At 42.8% G+C, this 24,128-nt stretch overlaps 2 protein-coding genes across 8 annotated transcripts; both read left to right on the top strand.

Annotated features, from left to right (window-relative positions):
* Positions 1 to 685: 685 nt before the first annotated feature.
* Positions 686 to 8,420, top strand: LOC101691406 (T-cell surface glycoprotein CD1a-like). 7 transcript variants are annotated; one of them, XM_045086634.1, is made up of 7 exons: positions 690 to 944; positions 1,457 to 1,723; positions 2,431 to 2,709; positions 2,909 to 3,187; positions 3,586 to 3,613; positions 3,761 to 3,828; positions 5,753 to 5,790. In XM_045086634.1, the coding sequence occupies exons 1-7, from the start codon at positions 851 to 853 to the stop codon at positions 5,761 to 5,763; spliced, it is 1,026 nt and encodes a 341-aa protein (XP_044942569.1). In that variant the 5' UTR covers positions 690 to 850; the 3' UTR covers positions 5,764 to 5,790. The 7 variants fall into 7 exon arrangements, with proteins under 7 accessions (XP_044942570.1, XP_044942569.1, XP_044942566.1 ...); XM_045086632.1 differs by lacking the exon at positions 5,753 to 5,790 and adding an exon at positions 8,161 to 8,420 and having other exon boundaries at positions 691 to 944; XM_045086629.1 differs by lacking the exon at positions 5,753 to 5,790 and adding an exon at positions 8,161 to 8,420 and having other exon boundaries at positions 691 to 944; positions 3,523 to 3,613.
* A 10,840-nt stretch (positions 8,421 to 19,260) lies between these two features.
* LOC101690926 (T-cell surface glycoprotein CD1a-like) lies at positions 19,261 to 22,727 on the top strand. The gene is made up of 5 exons (XM_045086548.1): positions 19,261 to 19,408; positions 20,151 to 20,417; positions 21,084 to 21,833; positions 22,168 to 22,258; positions 22,398 to 22,727. The coding sequence occupies exons 1-3, from the start codon at positions 19,348 to 19,350 to the stop codon at positions 21,386 to 21,388; spliced, it is 633 nt and encodes a 210-aa protein (XP_044942483.1). The 5' UTR covers positions 19,261 to 19,347; the 3' UTR covers positions 21,389 to 21,833; positions 22,168 to 22,258; positions 22,398 to 22,727.
* Positions 22,728 to 24,128: the final 1,401 nt, after the last annotated feature.

Here is a 24,128-nt window from a genome sequence, read left to right as displayed (position 1 = left end):
CGGAGGGGAGGTGAATGGAGAGACGGGGATTAGCATTGCACTTACACTGATGAGGACTGAGTACTATCTAGACTCTCTGGATCACTATATTGTACATCACTAATTTAACCCTGACTTAACTAGAATTTAAAAAAAGAACCAACTAAACAGAAAAGTAACTCCGCACTCTGAAAGTTATAGTTCTCAGTTTACGTGTGTGTGTTTTTTTCCTCCCGAGTAGACGGAAAGCTCCTTGAATGAAGTGACTGCACGGTGCACACCATATTTTCATGAGGGTGGCGCAGTGCTTGGATCCGTGCAGGTGCTAAATGTTTGGTGAGTGAATATATATTAATGCAAACCAGATTGAGGGGGTCTTATTCCTCAGATGTTTCAACGTCCTGTCGTCCCTGGGATGGCTACTTGTTTTTTGTTTTTTTTTTTTTTCCCACATTTTATTTCTTTTCAGTGTTCCAAAATTCAGAGTGACAACACGGTCCAGGGCTGGGTGCTGGGGAGTCATATGTTTTCATGGGTTATTGTCTGGATGAGAGGAAAGTCAGGGGAGAGGTGTAGTCACTTTTCCATGTCACACAGGACTGGTTCTGCAGCAACTGAATTAGGAGATGGGCAACAGGATGGAAGCTGGTGACAGGGAGAAGCTGGAAGCCAGAGAGGAGGGTCAGACCAGGAGGGGAAGTGAGAGTCTGAGTAGGTGTCCAGGGTTGAGGGAGGAGCACAATTCTATTTTAGCAGAGACTCAGGGAAGGCTGGTACATGGAGAAAGAAGTCAGAACAGTAGTGCTGTGTGCGGGGTAGGTTTGTTAGAACAACTGTCAAAGACCGATTTTGTAAGAGACAGACAGAACATATGCAAGTACAATGCTGTTCCTGCAACTTGTGCTGCTGGTGGCTCTCCTCCCAGATGGTGACAGTGAAGATGGCGAGAACTCTGACCTTATTCAGTGGGTGCACACGTGTGTGTTTCTGTCAATCTCTCTCTGTGTTTGTGTGCTTGTGTGAGTGTATGTATGTGTTTTATTATGTGTATGTGTGTACATGTGTCTGTATATATATGTGTTTCCGCGTTTGTATACTTGTGTGTATATGTATCTGTGTCAGTTCTTTGTATAAGTGTTTTTGTGTATATGAGCATCTGTGCACCTGTGGGGTGTGTGTGTGTGTGTGTGTGTGTGTGCATTTCCCTTTGAGTGTGTGCACTTGTGTAGTGAGTTCTCCAGCATATATTTGTGGAGTGAGCGTGTCAGTCTGATTTCTCCCTGAACATCCTGACCCCAGGGCCCCGTGATCTTCTGAAGGATGGGTACCAAACTCTGGGCTATGGGTGGCACATGTCTCTGGAGACAACTATGTCTCCCTTGTTCTCTAGATTTTGGCTCCCCATTCTTCCACTTTCTTCACCATTCAGTCTCCTTTTAATGCCATCTTATTCCAGTCTATCTGTTCTTTTCCACAGACTTCCAGAAGCCGATCTGTATCCGAATCATCCTGACCACATCCTTTTACAACCATTCCTGGATGCAAAGTCAAGGCTCAGCTTGGCTGAATGAGTTGCAGACTCATGCCTGGAACAACAAGACTGGAGCTTTCATTTTCCTTCAGCATTGGCCTAAGGGCAAATTTTGCAACAAGGAGCTGATGGAAGTAGATGAATTATTCTCATCATACTACACTGGATTTCCTCTAAAATTTTATGACCATGGCAGCCAATGGCAGCTTGAATGTAAGTTCATTTCCCTCAGAGATGTGATGTGATGGAGGTAGCTGGTGTGTGTGTGTGTGTGTGTGTGTGTGTGTGTGTTTCTTTGAGTTCTTTCCTTCTCTAGGAAAGATCCTCCACCATCTTCTGAAACTCACATCTCCCCGTCATAAATCTGAAGCACACTCATCTAGGCAGGGGTAGAAGCCCAATTCTTGTTAAACTTAACAACTTTTGCTATTTCTTACTCCTCATTAACCACAGTCTGTGCTCTCCTGTCTCCCACTAATGTCTCCTGTGACCACCCCCTTCTCTGGCTTCCAACCGGGCACCCTCTGCTCCCTCATTCTGTGACTGACGATTGCACTGTGCTTTTGTTCCCCATTCAATCCCAGCAGCAAAATCTGACTATGCTTTCCCCCAGCCCCACTGCACTCCTTTGGCTCTAGACTGTTTTTATCCTCAGGTTCCCCACTGAGCCCTTCTTTACTCTCTCCCCACACCCTTTCTATCTCTCCTCCAACATTTGTTCCTTCCTCAATAATTCACCTCTTCCTCTCCCTCTATCCACCACTACTTCCCCTTTGTGTGAGCCCCCCATCAAACCAAACTTTGTTGCATTCCTTCCATTCCCCTGAGACTTTTCCTTTTGCTTCCTCCATTCCTGGTTTCCACTCATCTCATTTCTTCTCTTTCCCTCTGTACAACAACTCAGAGTCTTTCTTCCCCAGATCCCTTTCAGGTACAGCTGATAATAGGTTGTGAACTGCACTTTGGAGAAGCATCAGTAGGCTTCATGAGGATTGCTTATCAAGGATCAGAACTTGTGAGTTTCTGGAACATGACATGGTGGCCATCTCCAACAGGAGGAAGTAGGGCTCAACAGGTCTGCAGACTACTCAATCAGGACCATGAAGGCAATGAATTAATGCATACATTCATCATAGATTCCTGTCCTCTTTACCTCTCAAGTCTTCTTGATGCAGGGAAGGCAGATCTCCAACGAAAAGGTCAGTCCCGCTCCATCCCTCTCTCCAAGTATTCTGCTTCTGCACTCACAAATTTGCACCATACACTCATTTTCAGGGTAAGAAGGAGTCAAGAAGGAGAGAGGATGGTGGTGGCAGAATTCTACAGGTGGAAAAAATGTGTCTAAAGTGATGTGATATGTACCCATTTAATCTGTGAATTCCTGTTCTGTCTCTGCAGTGAGGCCAGAGGCCTGGCTGTCCACTGGCCCCAGTCCTGGTCCTGGTCATCTCTTGCTGGTGTGCCATGTCTCTGGCTTCTACCCAAAGCCTGTGTGGGTGATGTGGATGCGGGGTGAGCAGGAGCAACAGGGGACTCAGCGAGGTGATGTTCTGCCCCATGCTGATGGGACGTGGTATCTTCAGGTGTCCTTGGATGTGAAAACCAGGGAAGCAGCTGATCTGTTGTGCCGGGTGAGACACAGCAGTCTAGGAGGCCAGGACTTGGTCCTCTACTGGGGTAAGAAAGAACTTGGGTCTGGCTGCGAGAGGGTATGGGTGTTCCTCCAGCACAGCAAGGGAACCACGTGAAAAATTAGGGAATCTAGGGACCCCAGAACAAAAAGGGCACAAAACCAGTAACCCATAAAATAGAAAAGGTGAGGGTGAGGGTCCTGAGGATGTGGGAGGGTGCATGTGGTTGGGTGAAAGACCATCCCTGAGAAGGGATGGGTGAAGAGAGAGGAAGAAGGGCAGTTGGTGAGGCAGAGGATGACATATGGAAAGAGGAAGAGGGAGGTGCAGGTCAACATGGGATGGATGGGAAATGGTATCTTCTGTGGACCAAACCCACAGAGCAGTCACACACCACAGCCTTGGACTTCCTGGTGGTGATAATGCCCCTGGTGCTTCTGGCAGGTCTGACGTTGTGGCTCTGCAGGCACTGGTAAGTCTCTGGAGCCACCTTTCTGCTCTTTCCCAGGTGTCTCCCCACCTTTTAGTCTGTCCTCAGCCCTCTTGCTCTCAGTGCCCTTCCCCCCTACAGTCTTCACCTCCACCTGCTGCAGAATGACTCTTCCTCTGTTCCTCTCAGGAAAACACACTGGAGACTTCAGTGCACTGGCTTCCCTTCTGAGCAAGATCCCAGTAGCCCAGGCTCTGGTACGTACCTAAACCCTACTCAACAGTGATACCCTTGCAACTCTCTGTGTGCAACTTTGTCTTTCATTTCTGCTTAATGATCAGTTGTCAATATAAGCTCCATGTAATTTAGCAGGATTTGTTGTTCTGACTTAGTTCTACAGTCAAAATTTGACTCAGTGTAAAATGAAGTCTCAGCACTTTCATTGGTCACAGGCATCAGATGTCACTTCTTCTAGTGAGCCCTTTCTGAATCAGTAGTGGAAGCAGTTTCAGCCTGGTGAGAATTTCCACCACTTAAGCCTGCACTTTGGCTAATCTATTCCTGACTCCCAGTCCTTGTTGACCCATTAGGTCCCTTTTGCCTTTTAAGTCTTAAGGTTCTTTACAGCAAAGACCATATCTTTTTAATATTTGTATCCTTGATGGGGAGTGTCACCTGCATGAAATATGTCCCTAAAGAAAACCAGGTGGTGGGTATTGGGGGGGGCACAGATTGCATGGAGTACTGGGTGTGGTGCAAAAACAATGAATACTGGTACGCTGAAAAGAAAGAAATAAATAAAAAAGAAAATATGTGTTGAATGTATGCTAAATTCATTCTTTTTTTCTTTCTATCTTGCTCACATGTTTGTAGTAGTTGAGATGTTTGATGCTTTTCTTGTTAAATGTCTTGTCACCTGGCTGAGGGAGTTCACACTTTCCCTGTTCATGTTGACATCTCTAGTGCCCTCAGTAGAAACAAGTTTCCTGTGTAGATTTCTATTATTTAACTACAGCCACCTATTGGACTGGACCTGTTGCTCCAAGTGTTCTGAATTGAAAGGGGAAGGCAGAATGCTTGTTCTTCGTAGGGTTCAGGGACAGCAGCAGGTTTGTCACCTTGTGGTTTGCTAGAAACATGGGGTCTTGGACTCAGCAGAGACCCACAGAAGCAATTTGCATTTGAGTGAAATTAGCAGGGGATTCACAGGTGTATAAAATGTGATGCTTGAGAGGTAGCAGTGCACGTTTGTTGCTGAAGCAAGAGGAGATGCTCTAGGGAGGAGAACAAGAGTGTCATGGTCAGGAATGAATGGGGATCCAGCAAGGACCGTGCATGCAGAGCATCATGGCATCATGGCTTCTGTGTTATAGTGCTGAGGACGTGAAGTCAGTAATAGTGAGCCATTGCTCCTATGGGAAATGTGGGGTTGTATTTCTGGGAGCCCCTGCTCATAACATTTGATGACTATCCAGACTGCTTTTTTGTGTGTCCATTTAAAGACATTTTTTGTTATCCATTGGTCCGTTGAAGGGCATGTTGGTTCTTTCCACAGTTTGGCGACTGTGGCCATTGCTGCTATAAACATTGGGGTACAGATGGCCCTTCTTTTCACTACATCTGTATCTTTGGGGTAAATACCCAGGAGTGCAATTGCAGGGTCATAGAGAAGCTCTATTTTTAATTTCTTGAGGAATCTCCACACTGTTCTCCAAAGTGGCTGCACCAGCTTGCATTCCCACCAACAGTGTAAGAGGGTTCCCCTTTCTCCACATCCTCTCCAACACATGTTGTTTCCTGTCTTGCTAATTTTGGCCATTCTAACTGGTGTCAGGTAGTATCTCAATGTGGTTTTAATTTGAATCTCCCTAATGACTAGTAATGATGAACCTTTTTTCATGTGTCTGATAGCCATTTGTATGTCTTCATTGGAGAAGCGTCTGTTCATATCTTCTGCCCATTTTTTGATATTATTATCTGTTTTGTGTGTGTTGAGTTTGAGGAGTTCTTGATAGATCCTGGATATCAACCTTTTGTCTGTACTGTCATTTGCAAATTTCTTTTCCCATTCCGTGGGTTGCCTCTTTGTTTTGTCGACTCTTTCCTTTGCTGTGCAGAAGCTTTTGATCTTGATGAAGTCCCAAAAGTTCATTCTCGCTTTCATTTCCTTTGCCTTTGGAGACATATCTTGAAAGAAGTTGCTGTGGCTGATATCGAAGAGGTTACTGCCTATGTTCTCCTCTAGGATTCTGATGGATTCCTGTCTCACATTGAGGTCTTTTATCCATTTTGAGTTTATCTTTGTGTCCAGTGTAAGAGAATGGTTGAGTTTCATTCTTCTACATATGGCTGTCCCATTTTCTCAGCACCTTTTATTGAAGAGACTTTTTTCCACTGTATATTTTTTTCCTATTTTGTCGAAGATTATTTGACCATAGAGTTGAGGGTCCATATCTGGGCTCACTACTCTGTTCCACTGGTCTATGTGTCTGTGCCCTTCAACGGATGAATGGATAAGGAAGATGTGTTCCATATACATTATGGAGTATTATGCCTCCATCAGAAAGGATGAATACCCAACTTTTGTAGCAACATAGATGGGACTGGAAGAGATTATGCTGAGTGAATTAAGTCAAACAGAGTCAATTAGCATATGGTTTCACTTATTTGTGGAGCATAACATGGAGGACAAGGAGAGGTGGAGAGGAGAAGGGAGTTGTGGGAAAATAGAAGGGGAGGTAAACCATGAGAGACTATGGACTCTGAAAAACAACCTGAGGGTTTTGAAGGGGCGGGGGGGGGGGTGGGAGGTTGGGGGAATCAGGTGGTGGGTATTAGGGAGGGCACGGATTGCATGGAGAACTGGGTGTGGTGCAAAAACAATGAATACTATTACACTGAAAAGAAATAAAAAATTTAAAAAAATAAAGACATCTTTTCTAATATACACTTGTATTTGTAAATAATTTATTGTATAGTGTATTTCCCTATACTGAAACACCAGCTCGGAAGTGTGTAACCTTTCTCAGTTTGGGTACTGTGATCACCAGGGTCTCTGGCTTCCTGCCCTGCATCAGTGCTGCTCACAATGGTTTTCTGAACAAACAGGAAATGGTCATCTTCTCATGAATTCATGAATATAGTTACTTTCATCCTTTTTCATTGCACCATCATTGTGTGCTAGATGTTACTCTAGCAATTTCTGGAGTGGCCCCACATAGGTGGGTCCTATTCCTAGGACCCACCTAGGTGTCCCATTCCTAGGTGTCTTATTCCTTTTCCTGGATTTCCTGCATCTTTGACTCATTATCAGTGAACACAGGGCCCACAGCTCTGCATCAAAGGTCTGAGCAAGTCTCACCTACACACATATTTTGTCATGAGGAACATTTCACCTTCTTGTGCTTAGAATACCAGTCATTCCTGCAGAATACCTGTCAGTCTGGGCTTCAGAGCCTTTTTAAACTCTGAAATCACCAAGTGGGAGCACATAATTCAGAAAATGCGGCACCAAATGGGCTGTGAATAGGACACATATTTACAGTGTGGGAATTAACACCATAAGGTAGAGGGGCACCTGGTCTGGCCTCAGCTGAGATTACCTGAGGTGGGTGATTCTTGTCAGCTACTCTACGTGTCCATGAATAGTGGCAGGTGCCTGTGTTGGGGGTTACAAATCAATGTGAGGAGGTAGGCCAATTCATGGAGTATGTGCTGACAGACAGACTCCATGAATAATGAAGATGGACCCTCTGTAACTGATGACTCCCATGGCAGTGTGAGTGGAGACATCCATAACTAGATTTCAGCTATTCTTGGTTTCATTAATTAACACAACAAACCATTCTCAAGCTCTGACATGCAGCTGGGACATTTTGAGTGTAAAGTAGTGAGGAAGAAAAGGTCTTCCCTGTCTTCATAGCTTGAAAATTTTGCTTTCCTGATTTGGTTGTGGTTTTCATTGTTGTTTGTAACCAGTTTGTTATTGCCACTATTTATGTGGGATGAACTAGGTGATAGGGACTTAGTTTTAATAAGTGCAGGTGCTGAGAGAGGAGCCTAGGGCAGTGGAGCATCCAGAGGGAGCATGTGCAGGCTCCTGGCCCTACATATGTGGACATTTCCAGAAAATAATGTTGACATAGGAGAGGTGGGAAAGGTGAAAATATGGGAAGGGAGAGAGCAAATCATTGGATTTCTGGACTCTTCTCATGGATCAGACTGACTGGCTGTTTCTCTAACTTGCAGTCCGTCTCATCTTTCTGTGGTCACCATGTGGATTTTGGATGGTTGACTGCACACTCATGTGTACCCTGGGCCAGCCTGAGGTCATTAGTAGAAATGATCCTTAAAAATGTGACAGGCTATAGGAAGGACAGGTAACATGCAGTTCAGGGCTGTCATCTGATAGATGCCACTTGTATTACCCAGAGTGATGATTCAGGCCAGGCACCTGCTCCAAGTGGTACAGGTCAGTGGGGTCTGATTCTGATGCTTAATGAAGGGAAAAGAGGTATTCTCTCTTGTTCTGGATAATAAGATCAGGGTATAAAGCCTGAAATAAATGCAATCATTTTTTTCATCACCAGAGATAAAAGCCTGAAGATGAAGCCTGCTTGCAACAGGCAGAGAAGTTAAAATAAGTGAAATTTACCAAGAGGTGGGAATCCCAAGTGTTCTCACCAAAAGAAAGCAAAATAAGAGAGAAAAGAAGACATTCTAGATGAGAGTCCATGGCACTGTTAATTGACTTGGTTGTAAGCATGATGTCACTATGTACACATACACAAAAAACTCAAGTGATTATTTTATGTTTTTAAAATAAAATAGCAATAAAAATATACAAACACATGACTAATACTACATTAAAGAATAATTTTCACGATTTGCCTCAATGCAAGTTTTCTTGACCAATTCAGCCTTTTCTTTACAAAATGTGCTTGCCTCAGTAGAGACTCCACGGGCAAAGATGTGCATTCATGTGTAGCTCTATGCACACCCCAGTGCACCAGGCTCCTGTGGTTCTTCAGGACTTCCTCTTTGAGAAGTTGTCAGAAGGCTTTCACAAGAAAGACCTTTGTTCATGTCACATCACAGGACCTGCTATACCTATCAGAGCCCATGAGGGCCTACACGACCCTGGTGCCTCCCAGCCTTCCTCCCTGGGCAGCTGGAAATCTTCATACTATCCATAGGTACAATTTTTATTTGTTATCATATTCCAGTGCCACCGAAAATAACAGCAATAACAAAACCAAAGCATCAGAATAGTGAAGGCAGACACATAAACCCACAGAAGGGGATGGAGCCCCAGTGACCCTAAGCTCCACAGTTACACCAGCCAATACCTCCTTTGAGTAGTTTTAGCACAAGGTGGATTTTTGTCCTTAGGGACTGAAGATTCCCCCCAACCCCACCAATGGACATGGATGTGGCCCCCAGGGGACAATGGGCCAATGTCTCTCTTCCTTGCAATGTGCCTCCTGACTTTGCTTTCCTTCTCTCAATGCTTCAAAATATGCTTGCTTTTTTCTCATGTGCCCTTATCTTGTGACACTCTTACTCTGTCTTGCTTGTTAGCCCTGGCATCTGGAACGATCCCTCTCCTGGGTGTTTTTATGGATTTCCAGCAAACCACTAGTCAGGAATTGCTGACTACATTGCTATGTTGTCACATTGCTGGCTACATTAATGGTAAAAATTGACATGAGGGATTTTACAGAGATGAAAGGACAAGCTGCCTGCATCCATTGGCTGCAGTCTTTTTCCAAGATAATCTTATACAAGCCTTACTAACACGCTGTCTCCCACCACCATACTCTTCTGAAGATCTGCCTTCTGCAATAGACTTTTGATAGGGCCTTTCCTAATTGGTGTCACAAACCTGGGAGTGTGCAAGCAGCCCATACTGTTCCATGGGAGTCCTGCTCCAGGGAGAGGGGAGGATTACCACAAGAACATCTGACTCAGGCCCCAGATGTGGCCTGGTAGCAGACATCTGGTCTAATGGTAGGGCCCTCCCAACAATGAAACTTATCAGGGGACAACTTAGAAAATGTGCCCTGCAGTTCACTGATATTTCATCTCTAGAAAATGCTTGGTTTGACACAACTTAACCCCAAGGGGGTCCAACTGGCCACTAACACAAAAGGTACTAAATCTGGCCCACAACAGGCAATGAGAGCCATTTAAAATGAAAGGACTGAAACTAAAGTGGCTCAACCACCACAGGAGGGCACATGCATCTCACATAGGAAACACTCTTGCAGTGCAAGGTCCTGAAAAATAAGGGACACTGAACTGAAGGTCACTACATAATCTCTTCTTTATAAAGTCACTACTTTGAAGAGTAGGAGACATAGCTAACCTTCCTGACACAAAGAAATAGAATTGGACACAATGAGGAGACACAGGACTATATCCCATGAAAAAACGTATAAAAAATAAAGAATTAAAAAAAAAAAAGAAAAGAAAAAAAAACAGAATAAATTCACATAGAGAGTTAAGTAGAAAGAGGATAAGTGTTACACCTGACAAAGAATTTAAAGTAATGGTCATAAAAATACTTGCTATACTTAAGAAAAGAGTAGAGGCCCTACTGAGATCCTCAACCAATAGATAGAAAGCATAAAAAAGATCCAATCAAATATCTTCTCCCATTCCGTGGGTTGCCTCTTTGTTTTTTTGACTGTTTCCTTCGCTGTGCAGAAGCTTTTGATTTTGATGAAGTCCCAAAAGTTTATTTTCGCTTTAGTTTCCTTTGCCTTTGGAGACATATCTTGAAAGAAGTTGCTGTGGCTGATATCGAAGAGATTACTGCCTATGTTCTCCTCTAGGATTCTGATGGATTCCTGTCTCACGTTGAGGTCTTTCATCCATTTTGAGTTTATCTTTGTGTTCAGTGTAAGAGAATGGTCAAGGTTCATTCTTCTACATATAACTGTCCAGTTTTCCCAGCACCATTTATTGAAGAGACTGTCTTTTTTCCACTGTATATTTTTTCTTGTTTTGTCGAAGATTATTTGACCATAAAGTTGAGGGTCCATATCTGGGCTCTCTACTCTGTTTCACTGGTCTATGTGTCTGTTTTTATGCCAATACCATGCTGTCTTGGTGATCACAGCAAATCTATCTATGAAAGACCCACAGCAAATATCATCCTCAATGGGAAAAAGCTTGCATCCTTCCCGTTGAGATCAGGAACACGACAAGGATGCCCACTCTCACCACTCTTGTTCAACATAGTATTAGAAGTCCTAGCAACAGCAATCAGACAATGAAGGGAAATAAAAGGTATCCAAATTGGTAATGAAGAAGTCAAACTCTCTCTCTTTGCAGATGACATGATTCTTTATATGGAAAACCCAAAAGACTCCACCTCCAAACTACTAGAACTCATACAGCAATTCAGCAACGTGGCAGGATACAAAGTCAATGTACAGAAATCAGTGGCTTTCTTATACACTAACAATGAAAAGACAGAAAGGGAAATTAGAGAATCGATTCCATTTACTATAGCACCAAGAACCATAAGATACCTGGGAATAAACCTAACCAAAGAGGTAAAGGATCTGTACTCAAGGAACTACAGAACACTCATGAAAGAAATTGAAGAAGACACAAAAAGATGTAAGACCATTCCATGCTCTTGGATTGGAAGAATAAACACTGCTAAAATGTCTATACTGCCTAGAGCAATCTATACTTTTAATGCTATTCCGATCAAAATTCCACCGGAATTAGCCTGGCCCCTGATAAGGGCGGGGCAATTCCTCCTCTGGCAAAGACCCTTGAGAATCACTATAACAGGCTCCACCCCCAGAAGATCAATAAGAAACCAGCCAAGACCAACTTCACTCACCAAGGAGAACAGCGGAATTCCAGAGGAGGAGAAAGCAAATCTTATCTGGACAAAATGACAAGGTGGAAAAACTCACCACAAAAAAAAGAACAAGAGGAAATACCTAAGCCTGGGGACCTAATCAATACGGACATTGGTAATATGACAGATCTAGAGTTCAGAATGACAATTCTCAAGGTTCTAGCCGGGCTCAAAAAAGGTATGGAAGATATTAGAGAAACCCTCTCTGGAGAGATAAAAGCCCTTTCTGGAAAAATAAAAGAACTAAAATCTAACAAAGTTGAAATTAAAAAAGCTATTAATGAGGTGCAATCAAAAATGGAAGTTCTTACTGCTAGGGTAAATGAGGCAGAATAAAGAATTAGTGACATAGAAGACCAAATGACAGAGAATAAAGAAGCTGAGCAAAAGAGAGACAAACAAATAATGGACCACAAGGAGAGAATTTGAGAGATAGGTGACACCATAAGATGACACAACATTAGAATAATTGGGATTCCAGAAGAAGAAGAAAGAGAGAGGGGAGCAGAAGGTATATTGGAGAGAATTATTGGAGAGAATTTCCCTAATATGGCAAAGGGAACAAACATCAAAATCCAGGAGATGCAAAGAACGCCCCCAAAATCAATAAAAATAGGTCCACACCCCGTCACCTGATAGTAAACTACAAGTTTTAGTGACAAAGAGAAAATCCTGAAAGCAGCCCAGGAAAAGAAGTCTGTAACATACAATGGTAAAAACATTAGATTGGCAGTGGACTTATCCACAAAGACCTGGCAGGCCAGAAAGAACTGGCATGATATATTCAGAGCACTAAACGAGAAAAACATGCAGCCAAGAATACTATTTCCAGCTAGGTTATCATTGAAAATAGAAGGAGAGATATAAAGCTTTCAGGACAAACAAAAACTGAAGGAATTTTCAAACACCAAACCAGCTCTATAGGAAATATTGAAAGGGGTCCTCTAAGCAAAGAGAGAGCCTAAAACTAGCAGATCAGAAAGAAACAGAGAGGGGCACCTGGGTGGCTTAGTGGGTTAAAGCCTCTGCCTTCAGCTCAGGTCATGATCCCAGGGTCCTGGGATCGAGCCCCGCATTGGGCTCTCTGCTTGGCGGGGAGCCTGCTTCCTCCTCTCTCTGCCTGCCTCTCTGCCTACTTGTGATCTCTGTCTGTTAAATAAATAAAATCTTTAAAAAAAAGAGAAAGAAACAGAGACAATATACAGTAACAGTCACCTTATAGGCAATACAATGGCATTAAATTCATATCTCTCGATAGTTACCCTGAATGTTAATGGGCTAAATTCCCCAATCTTTTGATTGGGTATCAGAATGGTGTAAAAAACAGGGTATCAGAATGGATTAAAAAACAAAACCCATTAATATACTGCCTACAAGAAATTTATTTTAGACCCAAAGACACCTCCAGATTTAAAGTGAGGGGGTGGAAAACAATGTACTATGCTAATGGACATCAGAAGAAAGCAGAGGTGGCAATCCTTATATCAGATCAATTAGATTTTAAGCCAAAGACTATAATAAGAGATGAGGAAGGACACTATATCACACTCAAAGGGTCTGTCCAACAAGAAGACCTAACAATTTTAAATATCTATGCCCCTAACATGGGAGCAGCCAACTATATAAACCAATTAATAACAAAATAAAAAAAATACATCGACAATAATACAATAATAGTAGGGGACTTTAACACTCCCCTCACTGAAATGGACAGATCATCTAAGCAAAAGGCCAACAAGGAAATAAAGGCCTTAAATGACACACTGAAATCACAGATATATTCAGAACATTCCATCCCAAAGCAACAGAATACACTTTCTTCTCTAGTGCACATGGAACATTCTCCAGAATAGACCACATCCTGGATCATAAATCAGGTCTCAACTGGTATCTAAAGATTGGGATCATTCCCTGCATATTTTCAGATCACAATGCCCTGAAGCTAGAATTCAATCACAAGAGGAAATTTGGAAAGAACCTAAATACATGGAGACTAAACAGCATCCTTCTAAAAAATGAATGGGTCAACCAGGAAATTAAAGAAGAATTGAAAAAATTCATGGAAACAAATGATAATGAAAACGCAGCAGTTCAGAATCTGTGGGACACAACAAAGGCAGTCCTGAGAGGAAAATATATAGCGGTACAAGCCTTTCTCTCAAGAAACAAGAAAGGTCTCAAATACACAACCTAACCCTACATCTAAAGGAGCTGGAGAAAGAACAAGAAAGAAACCCTAAATCTAGCAGGAGAAGAGAAATCACAAAGATTAGAGCAGAAATCAATGAAAGAGAAACCAAAAAAACAATAGAGCAAATCAATGAAACTAGGAGCTGGTTCTTTGAAGGAATCAATAAAATTGACAACCCCCTGACCAGACTTATCAAAAAGAAAAGAGAAAGGACCCAAATAAATAAAATCATGAATGAAAGAGGAGAGATCACAACTAACACCAAAGAAATACAAACAATTATAAGAACATACTATGAGCAACTCTACGCCAACAAATTTGACAATCTGGAAGAAATGGATGCATTCCTAGAGACATATAAACTACCAAAACTGAACCAGGAAGAAATAGAAAACCTCAACAGACCCATAACCAGTAAGGAGATTGAAACAGTCATCAAAAATCTCCAAACAAACAAAAGCCCAGGGCCAGACGGCTTCCCTGGGGAATTCTACAAAACATTTAAAGAAGAACTAATTCCTATTCTCCTGAAACTGTTCCAAAAAATAGAAATGGAAGGAAAATTTCCAAACTCATTTTATGAGGCCAGCATCACCTTGATCCTAAAACCAGACAAGGATCCCATCAAAAAAGAGAATTATAGACCAATATCCTGAACACATCTGAACACAGATGTGAAAAGTCTCACCAAAATACTGCCCCTATAGAGATCCAAACATGTACAATTCTGATATCAGGCTGATTTCATGGGTGATCAGAGCTCTTTGGTAAGTAATCAGCTCACTTTAGGGTACAGGTTGAAATGGTGCTTCCTCCTACTTCCCCGCCATCTTGTATACCCCCTCACCAAAATACTGGCTAATAGGGTCCAACAGTACATTAAAAGGATTATTCACCACGACCAAGTCGGATTTATTCCAGGGCTGCAAAGTTGGTTCAACATCCGCAAATCAATCAATGTGATACAATACATTAATAAAAGAAAGAACAAGAACCATATGATATTCTCAATAGATGCAGAAAAAACATTTGACAAAGTACAGCATCCCTTCCTGATTAAAACTCTTCAGAGTGTACGGATAGAGGGCATATACCTCAATATTATTAGAACTGTCTATGAAAACCCCACTGCAAATATTATTCTCAATGGAGACAAACTGAAAGCTTTTCCACTAAGGTCAGGAACACGTCAGGGATGTCCATTATCACCACTGCTATTCAACATAGTACTAGAAGTCCTAGCCTCAGCAATCAGACAACGAAAAGAAATTAAAGGCATCAGAATTGGCAAAGAAGAAGTCAAAGTATCACTCTTTGCAGATGATATGATACTATATGTGGAAAACCCAAAAGACTCCACTCCAAAACTGCTAGAACTTGTACAGGAATGTAGTAAAGTGTCAGGATATAAAATCAATGCACAGAAATCAGTTGCATTTCTTTACACTAACAACAAAACAGAAGAAAGAAAAATTAAGGAGTCAACCCCATTTACAATTGCACCCAAAACCATAAGATACCTAGGAATAAACCTAACCAAAGAGGCAAAGAATCTACACTCAGAAAACTATAAAGTACTCATGAAAGAAATTGAGGAAGACACAAAGAAATGGAAAAATGTTCCATGCTCCTGGATTGGAAGAACAAATATTGTGAACATGTCTATGCTACCTAAAGCAATCTACACATTTAATGCAATTACTATCAAAATACCATCCATTTTTTCAAAGAAATGGAACAAATAATCCTAAAATTTATATGGAACCAGAAAAGACCTCGGATAGTCAAAGGAATATTGAAAAACAAAGCCAAAGTTGGTGGCATCACGATTCCGGACTTCAAGCTCTATTACAAGGCTGTCTTCATCAAGACAGCATGGTACTGGCACAGAAACAGACACATAGATCGATGGAACAGAATAGAGAGCCCAGAAATAGACCTTCAACTCTATGGTCAACTAATCTTTGACAAAGCAGGAAAGAATGTCCAATGGAAAAAAGACAGCCTCTTCAATAAATGGTGTTGGGAAAATTGGACAGCTACATGCAGAAAAATGAAATTGGACCATTTCCTTACACCACACATGAAAATAGACTCAAAATGGATGAAGGACCTCAATGTGAGAAAGGAATCCATCAAAATCCTTGAGGAGAACACAGGCAGCAACCTCTTTGACCTCAACTGCAGCAAATTCTTCCTAGGAATATCGCCAAAGGCAACAGAAGCAAGGGCAAAAATTAACTATTGAGGCTTCATGAAGATCAAAACTTTTGCACAGCAAAGGAAACAGTTAACAAAACCAAAAGACAACTGACAGAATGGGAGAAGATATTTGCAAACGACATATCAGATAAAGCGCTAGCTATCCAAAATCTATAACGAACTTACCAAACTCAACACCCAAAGAACAAATAATCCAATCAAGAAATGGGCAGAGGACATGAACAGACATTTCTGCAAAGAAGACATCCAGATGGCCAACAGACACATGAAAAAATGCTCCACATCACTCAGCATCAGGGAAATACAAATCAAAACCACAATGAGATACCACCTCACACCGGTCAGAATGGCTAAAATTAACAAGTCAAGAAATGACAGATGCTGGCAAGGATGCGGAGAGAGGGGAGCCCTCCTACACTGTTGGTGGGAATGCAAGCTGGTGCAACCACTCTGGAAAACAGTGAAAATAGAGCTACCCTATGACCCAGTGATTGCACTACTGGGTATATATCCTAAAGATACAAACGTGGTGCTCTGAAGGGGCACATGCACCTGAATGTTTATAGTAGCAATGTCTACAATAGCCAAAAAGAAACTAGATGTCCATCAATCGATGAATGGATAAAGAAGATGGAATACTATGCAGCCATCAAAAGAAATGAAATCTCGCCATTTGCGACAACATGGATGGAACTAGAGGGTATTATGCTTAGCAAAATAAGTCAATCAGAGAAAGATAACTATCATATGATCTCCCTGATATGAGGAAGTGGAGATGCAATGTAGGGGGTTTGGGAGGTAGGGAAAAAAAATGAAAGAAGATGGGATCAGGAGGAAGACAAACCATAAAAGACTCAATCTCAAAAAACAATCTGAAGGTTGCTGGGGGGAGGGGGGACGGGAGAGGGTGGTGGGGCATGGACATTGGGGAGGATATGTGCTATGATGAGTGCTGTGAAATGTGTAAATCTGGTGATTCACAGACCTGTACCCCTGGGGATAAAAATACATCATATGTTTATTAAAAAATTTAAAAATTAAAAATTAAAAAAAAAGGAAAAAATGGTGTTGGGAATACTGGACAGCTCTAAGGTTAAAGGATGAAACTGGGTCACTTTTTTATACTATTCACAAAGTAAACTCAAAGTGGGATTAAGGACTTAAATGTCAAACTTGAATCATTAAAATCCCAGAAGATAGAACAGACAGTAAGGTCTCTGACATTGGCCCCAGCAATATTTTTATAAATGTCTCCTGAAGCAAGGGAAAGAAAAGCAAAAGTAAACTATTGGAACTACATCAAAATAAAAAGCTTGTGTGCAGGAAGGGAAGCAATCAGCAAAACTGAAAGACAGTCTACTGAATGTGAATAGACATTTGTTAATGACATATCTGATAATGGGTTATTACTCCAAATGATATAAAGAACCTGTAAAAAACAAGAAAACTTGTACAACTCAACAACAAGGAACAAATTATTCAATTAAACAATGGGCAAAAGGCATGAATAGCTGTTTCACAAAAAAGACATCTGGATGCCCAATATAACATGAAATAATATTCAACATCACTTATCATCAAGGAAATGCAAATGAAAACCACAATGAGATATCACCCCACACCTGCCATATTGGCTAAACTTAAAAACACACACAAGAATAAGTGGTGGGGAGTATGTGTGGGAAAAGGAACGCTGAAGCCCTCTTGGTGGGAATGCAAACTGGGGCAGTCACTGTGGCAAACAGTATGGAGGTTCCTCAAAACATTGAAAATAGGAATACCACCTGATCCAGTAACTGTACTACTGGATATTTACCCAAAGAATGTGAAAACACTAAAATGAAAAGAAACATACACCCCAATGTTTACTGCCACATTAATTACAATAACCAAACTGTAGAAGCTGCACAAGTGTTCATAGACAGATGAATAATGAAAAAAAGATGTGATATGTATACACAGCAGAATATTACTCAGCCATTAAAATGCCTGAAATCTTGCCATTTGAAACAGCATGGATGGGAAGGGCCGTAGAGAAAGAAGCAAAGGAAAAAAAATCGACATCTACAGAGAACACACTACTGGTTCTCAAAGGGGAGGTGGGTAGGGAATGGGAAAAGTATATGAAAGGGATTAGAATTATACTGACACTCACGAACACTGAGTAATGTATCGAATTCCTGAATCACTCTATTGTACATCAGACCCTAATATAACACTGTGTGTTAACTGAGTTTAAAGAAAAGAACAAACGAACACATGAAAACTAACTCAGCATATCAAAAGTTATAGTTCTTGGTTTATGGTTTTTTCCAAAATAGACTAAAAGCTCCTCGTTTAAAGTAATTGCACTGTGAACACTGCATTTTCATGAGTGTAGCACAGTGCTTGGATCCAGGCAGGTGCTAAGTGACTGTTTGGCGAGTGAATACATATTAATGCAAATCAGGCTGAGGAGGTATACTTCCGGTGTTTCAGTGTCCTGTGGTCTCTGTGATGGCTGCTGGTTCCTCTCTAGGAATAACAGTGGACTCGTGGTTGCTGGTACTGTTACACAGACAATCATGCGAGAATCTGGACAAGCAAATAGAGTAGCCAATAAAAAGAAACCCATGGGTCAGGCTAGGTCACCGAATTTTGGTGATCCATAACCTAACTGCAGTTCCAACCTCCCCCAGAAATGCTCACCTGTCAGTGGAGAATTCTCTGGCCAGCACCAGTGAGGTATTCTGTCACATGGGTCCTCTCTATCCCCAAGGAGGAGAGGCACCTGCATGGTAAGCCTCCCTGCTCTCCCAGTTAAGGGAAGGTGACCTTCCTTGACATTCCTTTCTCTTGTTTTGTCAACTTCATTCCTATACAAACCTTCCATTTGCACCACTCCACAGAGTTCCTCTTACCTGCCAGATGGGATGCTGCCTAATTCTTGAGTCACTTAATAAAACCAACCACCAACCAGATCTTCAAATTTACCTGGTTGATTTTTTTTTTCACACAAGCAGGGAGAATTCAGAGATGTGAATGAGCTGGGGTGGGGGAGAATGGGGATGGAAACATATAGGGGGTGTCACAAGGGCAGGAGAGACAGAGTGACAGCAGGGTTCAAGGCTGGGTGCCAGGGGCTGTGTTTTACCATGGGTCATTGCCTGGATGAGAAAGAAAGGCATGAGAGGTGTGGTCACTATTCTATACCACACAGGACTGGTTCTGCAGCAACTGAATTAGGAGATGGGCAACAGGATGGAAACGGGTGACAGGGAGAAGCTGGAAGCCAGAGAGGAGGGTCAGACCAGGAGGGGAAGTGAGAGTCTGTGTAGCTGTCCAGGGTTGAGGGAGGAGCACATTTGTATTGTCACAAAGACTCAGAGAAGGCTGGTATATGGAGAAGGAAGTCAGAAGAGAGGTGCTGTGTGTGGGGTAGATTTGTTAGAACGATCATCAAGGACTGACTTTGTAAGAGACAGAACATCTGCAAGTACAATGCTGTTCCTGCAACTTGTGCTGCTGGTTGTTCTGCTCCTAGATGGTGACAGTGAAGATGGTGAGAACTCTGGTCCTGCCCAGTGGGTACATGTGTGTGTGTGCGTGAGTGTGTGTAGATATGCTTGTGTGACTGTATGTGTGGGTTATTTTTTTAAAGATTTTATTTATTTATTTGACAGACAGAAATCACAAGTAGGCAGAGAAGCAGGCAGAGAGAGAGGAGGAAGCAGGCTCCCCGCTGAGCAGAGAGCCCGATGTGGGGCTCGATCCCAGGACCCTGAGATCATGACCTGAGCTGAAGGCAGAGGCTTAACCCACTGAGCCACCCAGGCGCCCCTGTGTGTTTTAATATATGTATGATTATGCATGTTTGTATACATATGTTTCTGTGACTGTATACTTGCATGTATATGTATCTGTGCATGTTCTTTTGTGTAATTGTGTTTGTGTATATGAGCATCTGTGCACTTGTAGTGTGTGTTATTGTTTGTGTGTGTGTGTGTGTGTGTGTGTGTGTATCTGCACTGTGGTGTGGGTTCCCCAGAACATACCTGGGGATGAGAGTGTCAGCCTGGTTCCTTCCTGAGTATTTTGACCCCAGGGCCTTGTGCTGCTCTGAAGGAAGGGTTAGAAGCTTGGGACTCTGGAGCAGCACATGTCTCCTGAGACAACGATGGCTTCCCTGGCCTCCAGATTTTTGGCCTCCAGAGTTTGGTTCCCCTTCATGGCACCTTTTTCTCCATTCTTTCCTCTTCCCAATGCCTTCCTTTTCATCAGTCTTTCTGTGTTTTTTCCCACAGTCTTCCAGGAGCCTATCTCCTTCCGATTCATTCTGACCTTATCCCTCTACAACCGTTCCTGGACACAAAATTTTGCCTCAGCTTGGCTGGATGAGATGCAGACTCACGGCTGGAACAACAAGACTGGAGCTTTCATTTTCTTGTGGCCTTGGTCCAAAGGCAACTTAAGCAATGAGGAGGTGATTACAGCAGAAGAGTCACTGTATTCAAACATCGTTGGAATGCCCCAGTGTTTTCATGACCATTTCAGTGAATGGCGGCTTGAATGTGAGTTCTATTCCCTCAGAGGTGGAATGGAGGTGGCCGTGTGTGTCTCCTTGAGTTCTTTCTTCCACTAGGGAAGAGATTTCTGTGGCTTCTGAACCTCAAGCCTCCCCAACATAAATCTGAATCACACATGTGTGGGTAGAGGGTAGAAGCCAGATCCTGATTCTTCAAAACTTTCACGTCTTCTGCTCTCTCCCACTCCTCTCATTGACCACAGGTTGTGTTCTCCTGTCTCCCACTAGCATCTCCCATGACCCCTCTTTTCCCTGGCCTCCTAGCAGGCACCCTTTGCTCCCTCACTATGTGACTGACTCTCCACACTCAATCACATCAGTGAACTCTGCCTACATATTCTCTGTACCCCCTACACTCCCTTCATCCTAGATGGTTTTTACCTCAGCTCTTCCACTGAGTCCTTCCTTATTCTCTGCCCACACCTTTCGTCTTTCTCCTCTAACACTTCTTCCTTCCTCAATAATTTACCTCTTCCTCTGCCCCCATCCACTACCACTTCCATTTTGTGTGAATTTTGCCTCAAACCAAAGTGTGTTCCATGCCCTCCAATCCCCTGGACTTCACTTTTGCTTCCATTACCTTGGTTTCCACTCATCTCATTTCATCTTATTCACTCCCCCTGTCCTGAAACTCACAGTCTCTCTTCTCCAGATCCCTTCCAGGTACAGCTGGCAGGAGGCTGTGAGCTGCATTTTGGGGAACCATCAGTAGGCTTCATGAGGATTGCTCATCAAGGATCAGATCTTGTGAGTTTCCAGAACACGTCATGGTGGCCATCTCCAACAGGAGGAAGTAGGGCTCAGCAGTTCTGCAGACTACTCAATGAGGACCATGAAGGCAATGAACTAATGCATAAGCTCATCATTAACTACTGTCCCCGTTATCTCTCAAGTCTTCTTGATGCAGGAAAGGCAGATCTCCAGCGACAAGGTCAGTCCTGCTCCCTCCCTTCATGAATTCTCTACTCTGCACTCATAAATTTGTACCATTCCCTCAAATTCATGGTATAAAAGAGCCAAGAAGGAGAATGGAGGATGGTGAAAGGTTTCTAGAGGTAGAAAGATGTGTCTACCTAAAGTGATCTACCCTCTCAGTCTATGAACACATATCCTGTCTCTGCAGTGAGCCCAGAGGCCTGGCTATCTACTGGCAGTAGTACCAGTCCTGGCCATCTCCTGCTGGTGTGCTGCATCTCTGGGTTCTACCCAAAGCCTGTCTGGGTGATGTGGATGCAGGGTGAGCAGGAGCAGCAGGGGACTCGGTGAGGTGACGTTCTGCCCCATGCTGATGGGACATGGTATCTTCAGGTGTCCTTGGATGTGAAAGCCACGGAGGCTTCTGGCCTGTCATGTCGAGTGAGACACAGCAGTCTAAGAGGCCAGGACTTGGTCCTCTACTGGGGTGAGAAAGAGCTGGGACCCAGCTGGGAAAGAGGGAGGTCTTCCTCTTGGAAAGCTGGGGAGCCTGATGAAAAATTTGGGAATCTAGGGACTCCAGACCAAAAAGGATACACAATCACTAATTCAAGAAATGGAAGCGCTGAGGGTGAGGGTCGTACAGTTGTGGGAGGATGCATCAGGTTGGGTGAAGGGTACATCTCTGAGGAGAAATGGGAGAAGTAAAAGGAGGAGGGCAGTTGGTGAGAGAGAGGGTGACAAGAGCAAAGAGGACCAGGGAGGTAGATTTCAGTACTGGCTGGATGAGACATGATACTGTCTACGCACTGAACCCACAGAGCAGCCCCACTCCATGGGCTTGGTCTTCCTGGCGGTGATGGTGCCCCTGGTGCTTCTGGCAGGTCTGGCATTGTGGCTCTGGAAGTGCAGGTAAGTCTGTGGAGCCACCTTCCTGCTCTTTCCTCCCACCTTTCAGTCTGTCCTCAGCTCTCCTGCTCCGAGCACCCTTCTCCTTTGCAGTCCTCACCTCCGCCTGCCACAGAGTGACTTCTTCCTCTATTGCTCCCAGGAAAACACACTGGAGACTTCCATGCACTGACCTCCTTTCTGAACGAGATCCCAGCAGCCCAGGCTCCGGTACTTACCTACGCCCAGCTCAGCAGTGACATCCTTGTAAATCTCTGTGTGCAACTTTGTCTTTCATTTTTGTGTAATGATCAATGGTCAATATAAGCTCAGTGTAATTTAGCAGGATTTGTTGTTCTGACTTGGTTCTGGAACTTAAATCTCAAAATTTAACTCAGTGTAAAATGAAGTCCCAACACTCATGTGTCACAGGCATTAGATGTCACTTCCTTTAGTGAGGCCTCCCTGATTCAGAAATGGGGCATGTGTTGTGATGAGCACTGGGTGTTTTATGCAACCAATGAATCATTGAACACGACATCAAAAACTTATGATGTACTATATTGCTGTCTAACTGAACATTAAAAAAAAGAATATATAAAAAACAAAAACCAACCAACCAACCAACCAACAAAAACAAAGTGCAAGCAGTCTCTGCCTGGTGAGAATTTCCACCACTTTTTTTTTTTTTTTTTTTAAGATTTTATTTACTTATTTGAGAGAGAGACAGTGAGAGAGAGCATGAGCGAGGAGAAGGTCAGAAAGAGAAGCCGACTCCCCATGGAGCTGGGAGCCCGATGAGGGACTCGATCCCGAGACTCCAGGATCATGACCTGAGCAGAAGGCAGTCGTCCAACCAACTGAGCCACCCAGGCGTCCCAAGAATTTCCACCACTTTAACCTGCACTTTGGCTAATCTGTTTTTGATTCTTGGCCCTTCTTGTTCCTGGTTAGGTTCTTTTTCCCTTCTAAGTCTTAGGATTGTTGAGAGCAATAACCATATCCTTTCAATATTTGTTTCCTTGACAAGGAGTCTCACCTGCATGGAATATGTGCTCAATGAAATACATATTGAATTTACGACAAAATTAGAGTTTTTTTCTTTTGCTCCCTGGCATTTTGCAGTAGTTGAGACATTTTTTTTCTTTTTTTGTAAGTTTTCTTACTCGGCCAAGGTCTTTAGTCTTTCCCTGTTTCTGCTGACATCTCCAAGCCCCTAAGTAGAAACAGGTTTTCCTGTGAAGATTTCTATTATTTAACTAATAAACCTACTACACTGGACCCATTCCTCCAAGTATTCTGAAGTAAAGGAGGAAAACAGGATTCGGACCCTTGCTATTTGTGGGGCTCCAGGACAGCATCAGAGTGGTCACCTCAGGGCTTTTAAAAAATACAGGGCCTTGTCCTCAGGACAGACCTCCTGAATCACAATTTATGTTTTTGCAGAATCAGCAGAGGATTCACAAGTGCATAAAATGTGATGCCTCAGAGGTAGCAGTGACAGTGTGTCCTTAAAAGGAAAAGAGAAAATATAGAAAAAAGAAGACTGCTGTCCTCTAGAATGAAGAGAGATTCCGCAAGGAGGATGCTTGCAGTTCATTCTGGCGTTCGGGCTGTTGGGTTGTAGTCACTGAGGACATGGGGTCCGTGAAGTGAACCATGGCTCCTGGTGCAAATTTGGAGCCGGGTTCCTGGGAGTCTTTACTCACAATGCTTGCCAACTGATGACTACCCAGCCTTGTTTCATTTGTTTCTGTTTAAGGACAGTTTCCTTTATATATATATATATATAAAGGAAATATATATTAAGGAAATATATATAATATAGAATTTATATTGTATTATTATATTATTAATATGAATAATTAATACTATATTATATATAAAAATAAAT

This window comes from Mustela putorius, unplaced genomic scaffold (genome assembly GCF_011764305.1).
Source record: "Mustela putorius furo isolate JIRA1106 unplaced genomic scaffold, ASM1176430v1.1 tig00000997_pilon_pilon_pilon, whole genome shotgun sequence".
Taxonomy (NCBI): domain Eukaryota; kingdom Metazoa; phylum Chordata; class Mammalia; order Carnivora; family Mustelidae; genus Mustela; species Mustela putorius.
Note: the sequence above shows the minus strand (reverse complement) of the source record. Positions and strands in the feature narration are given on the sequence as shown.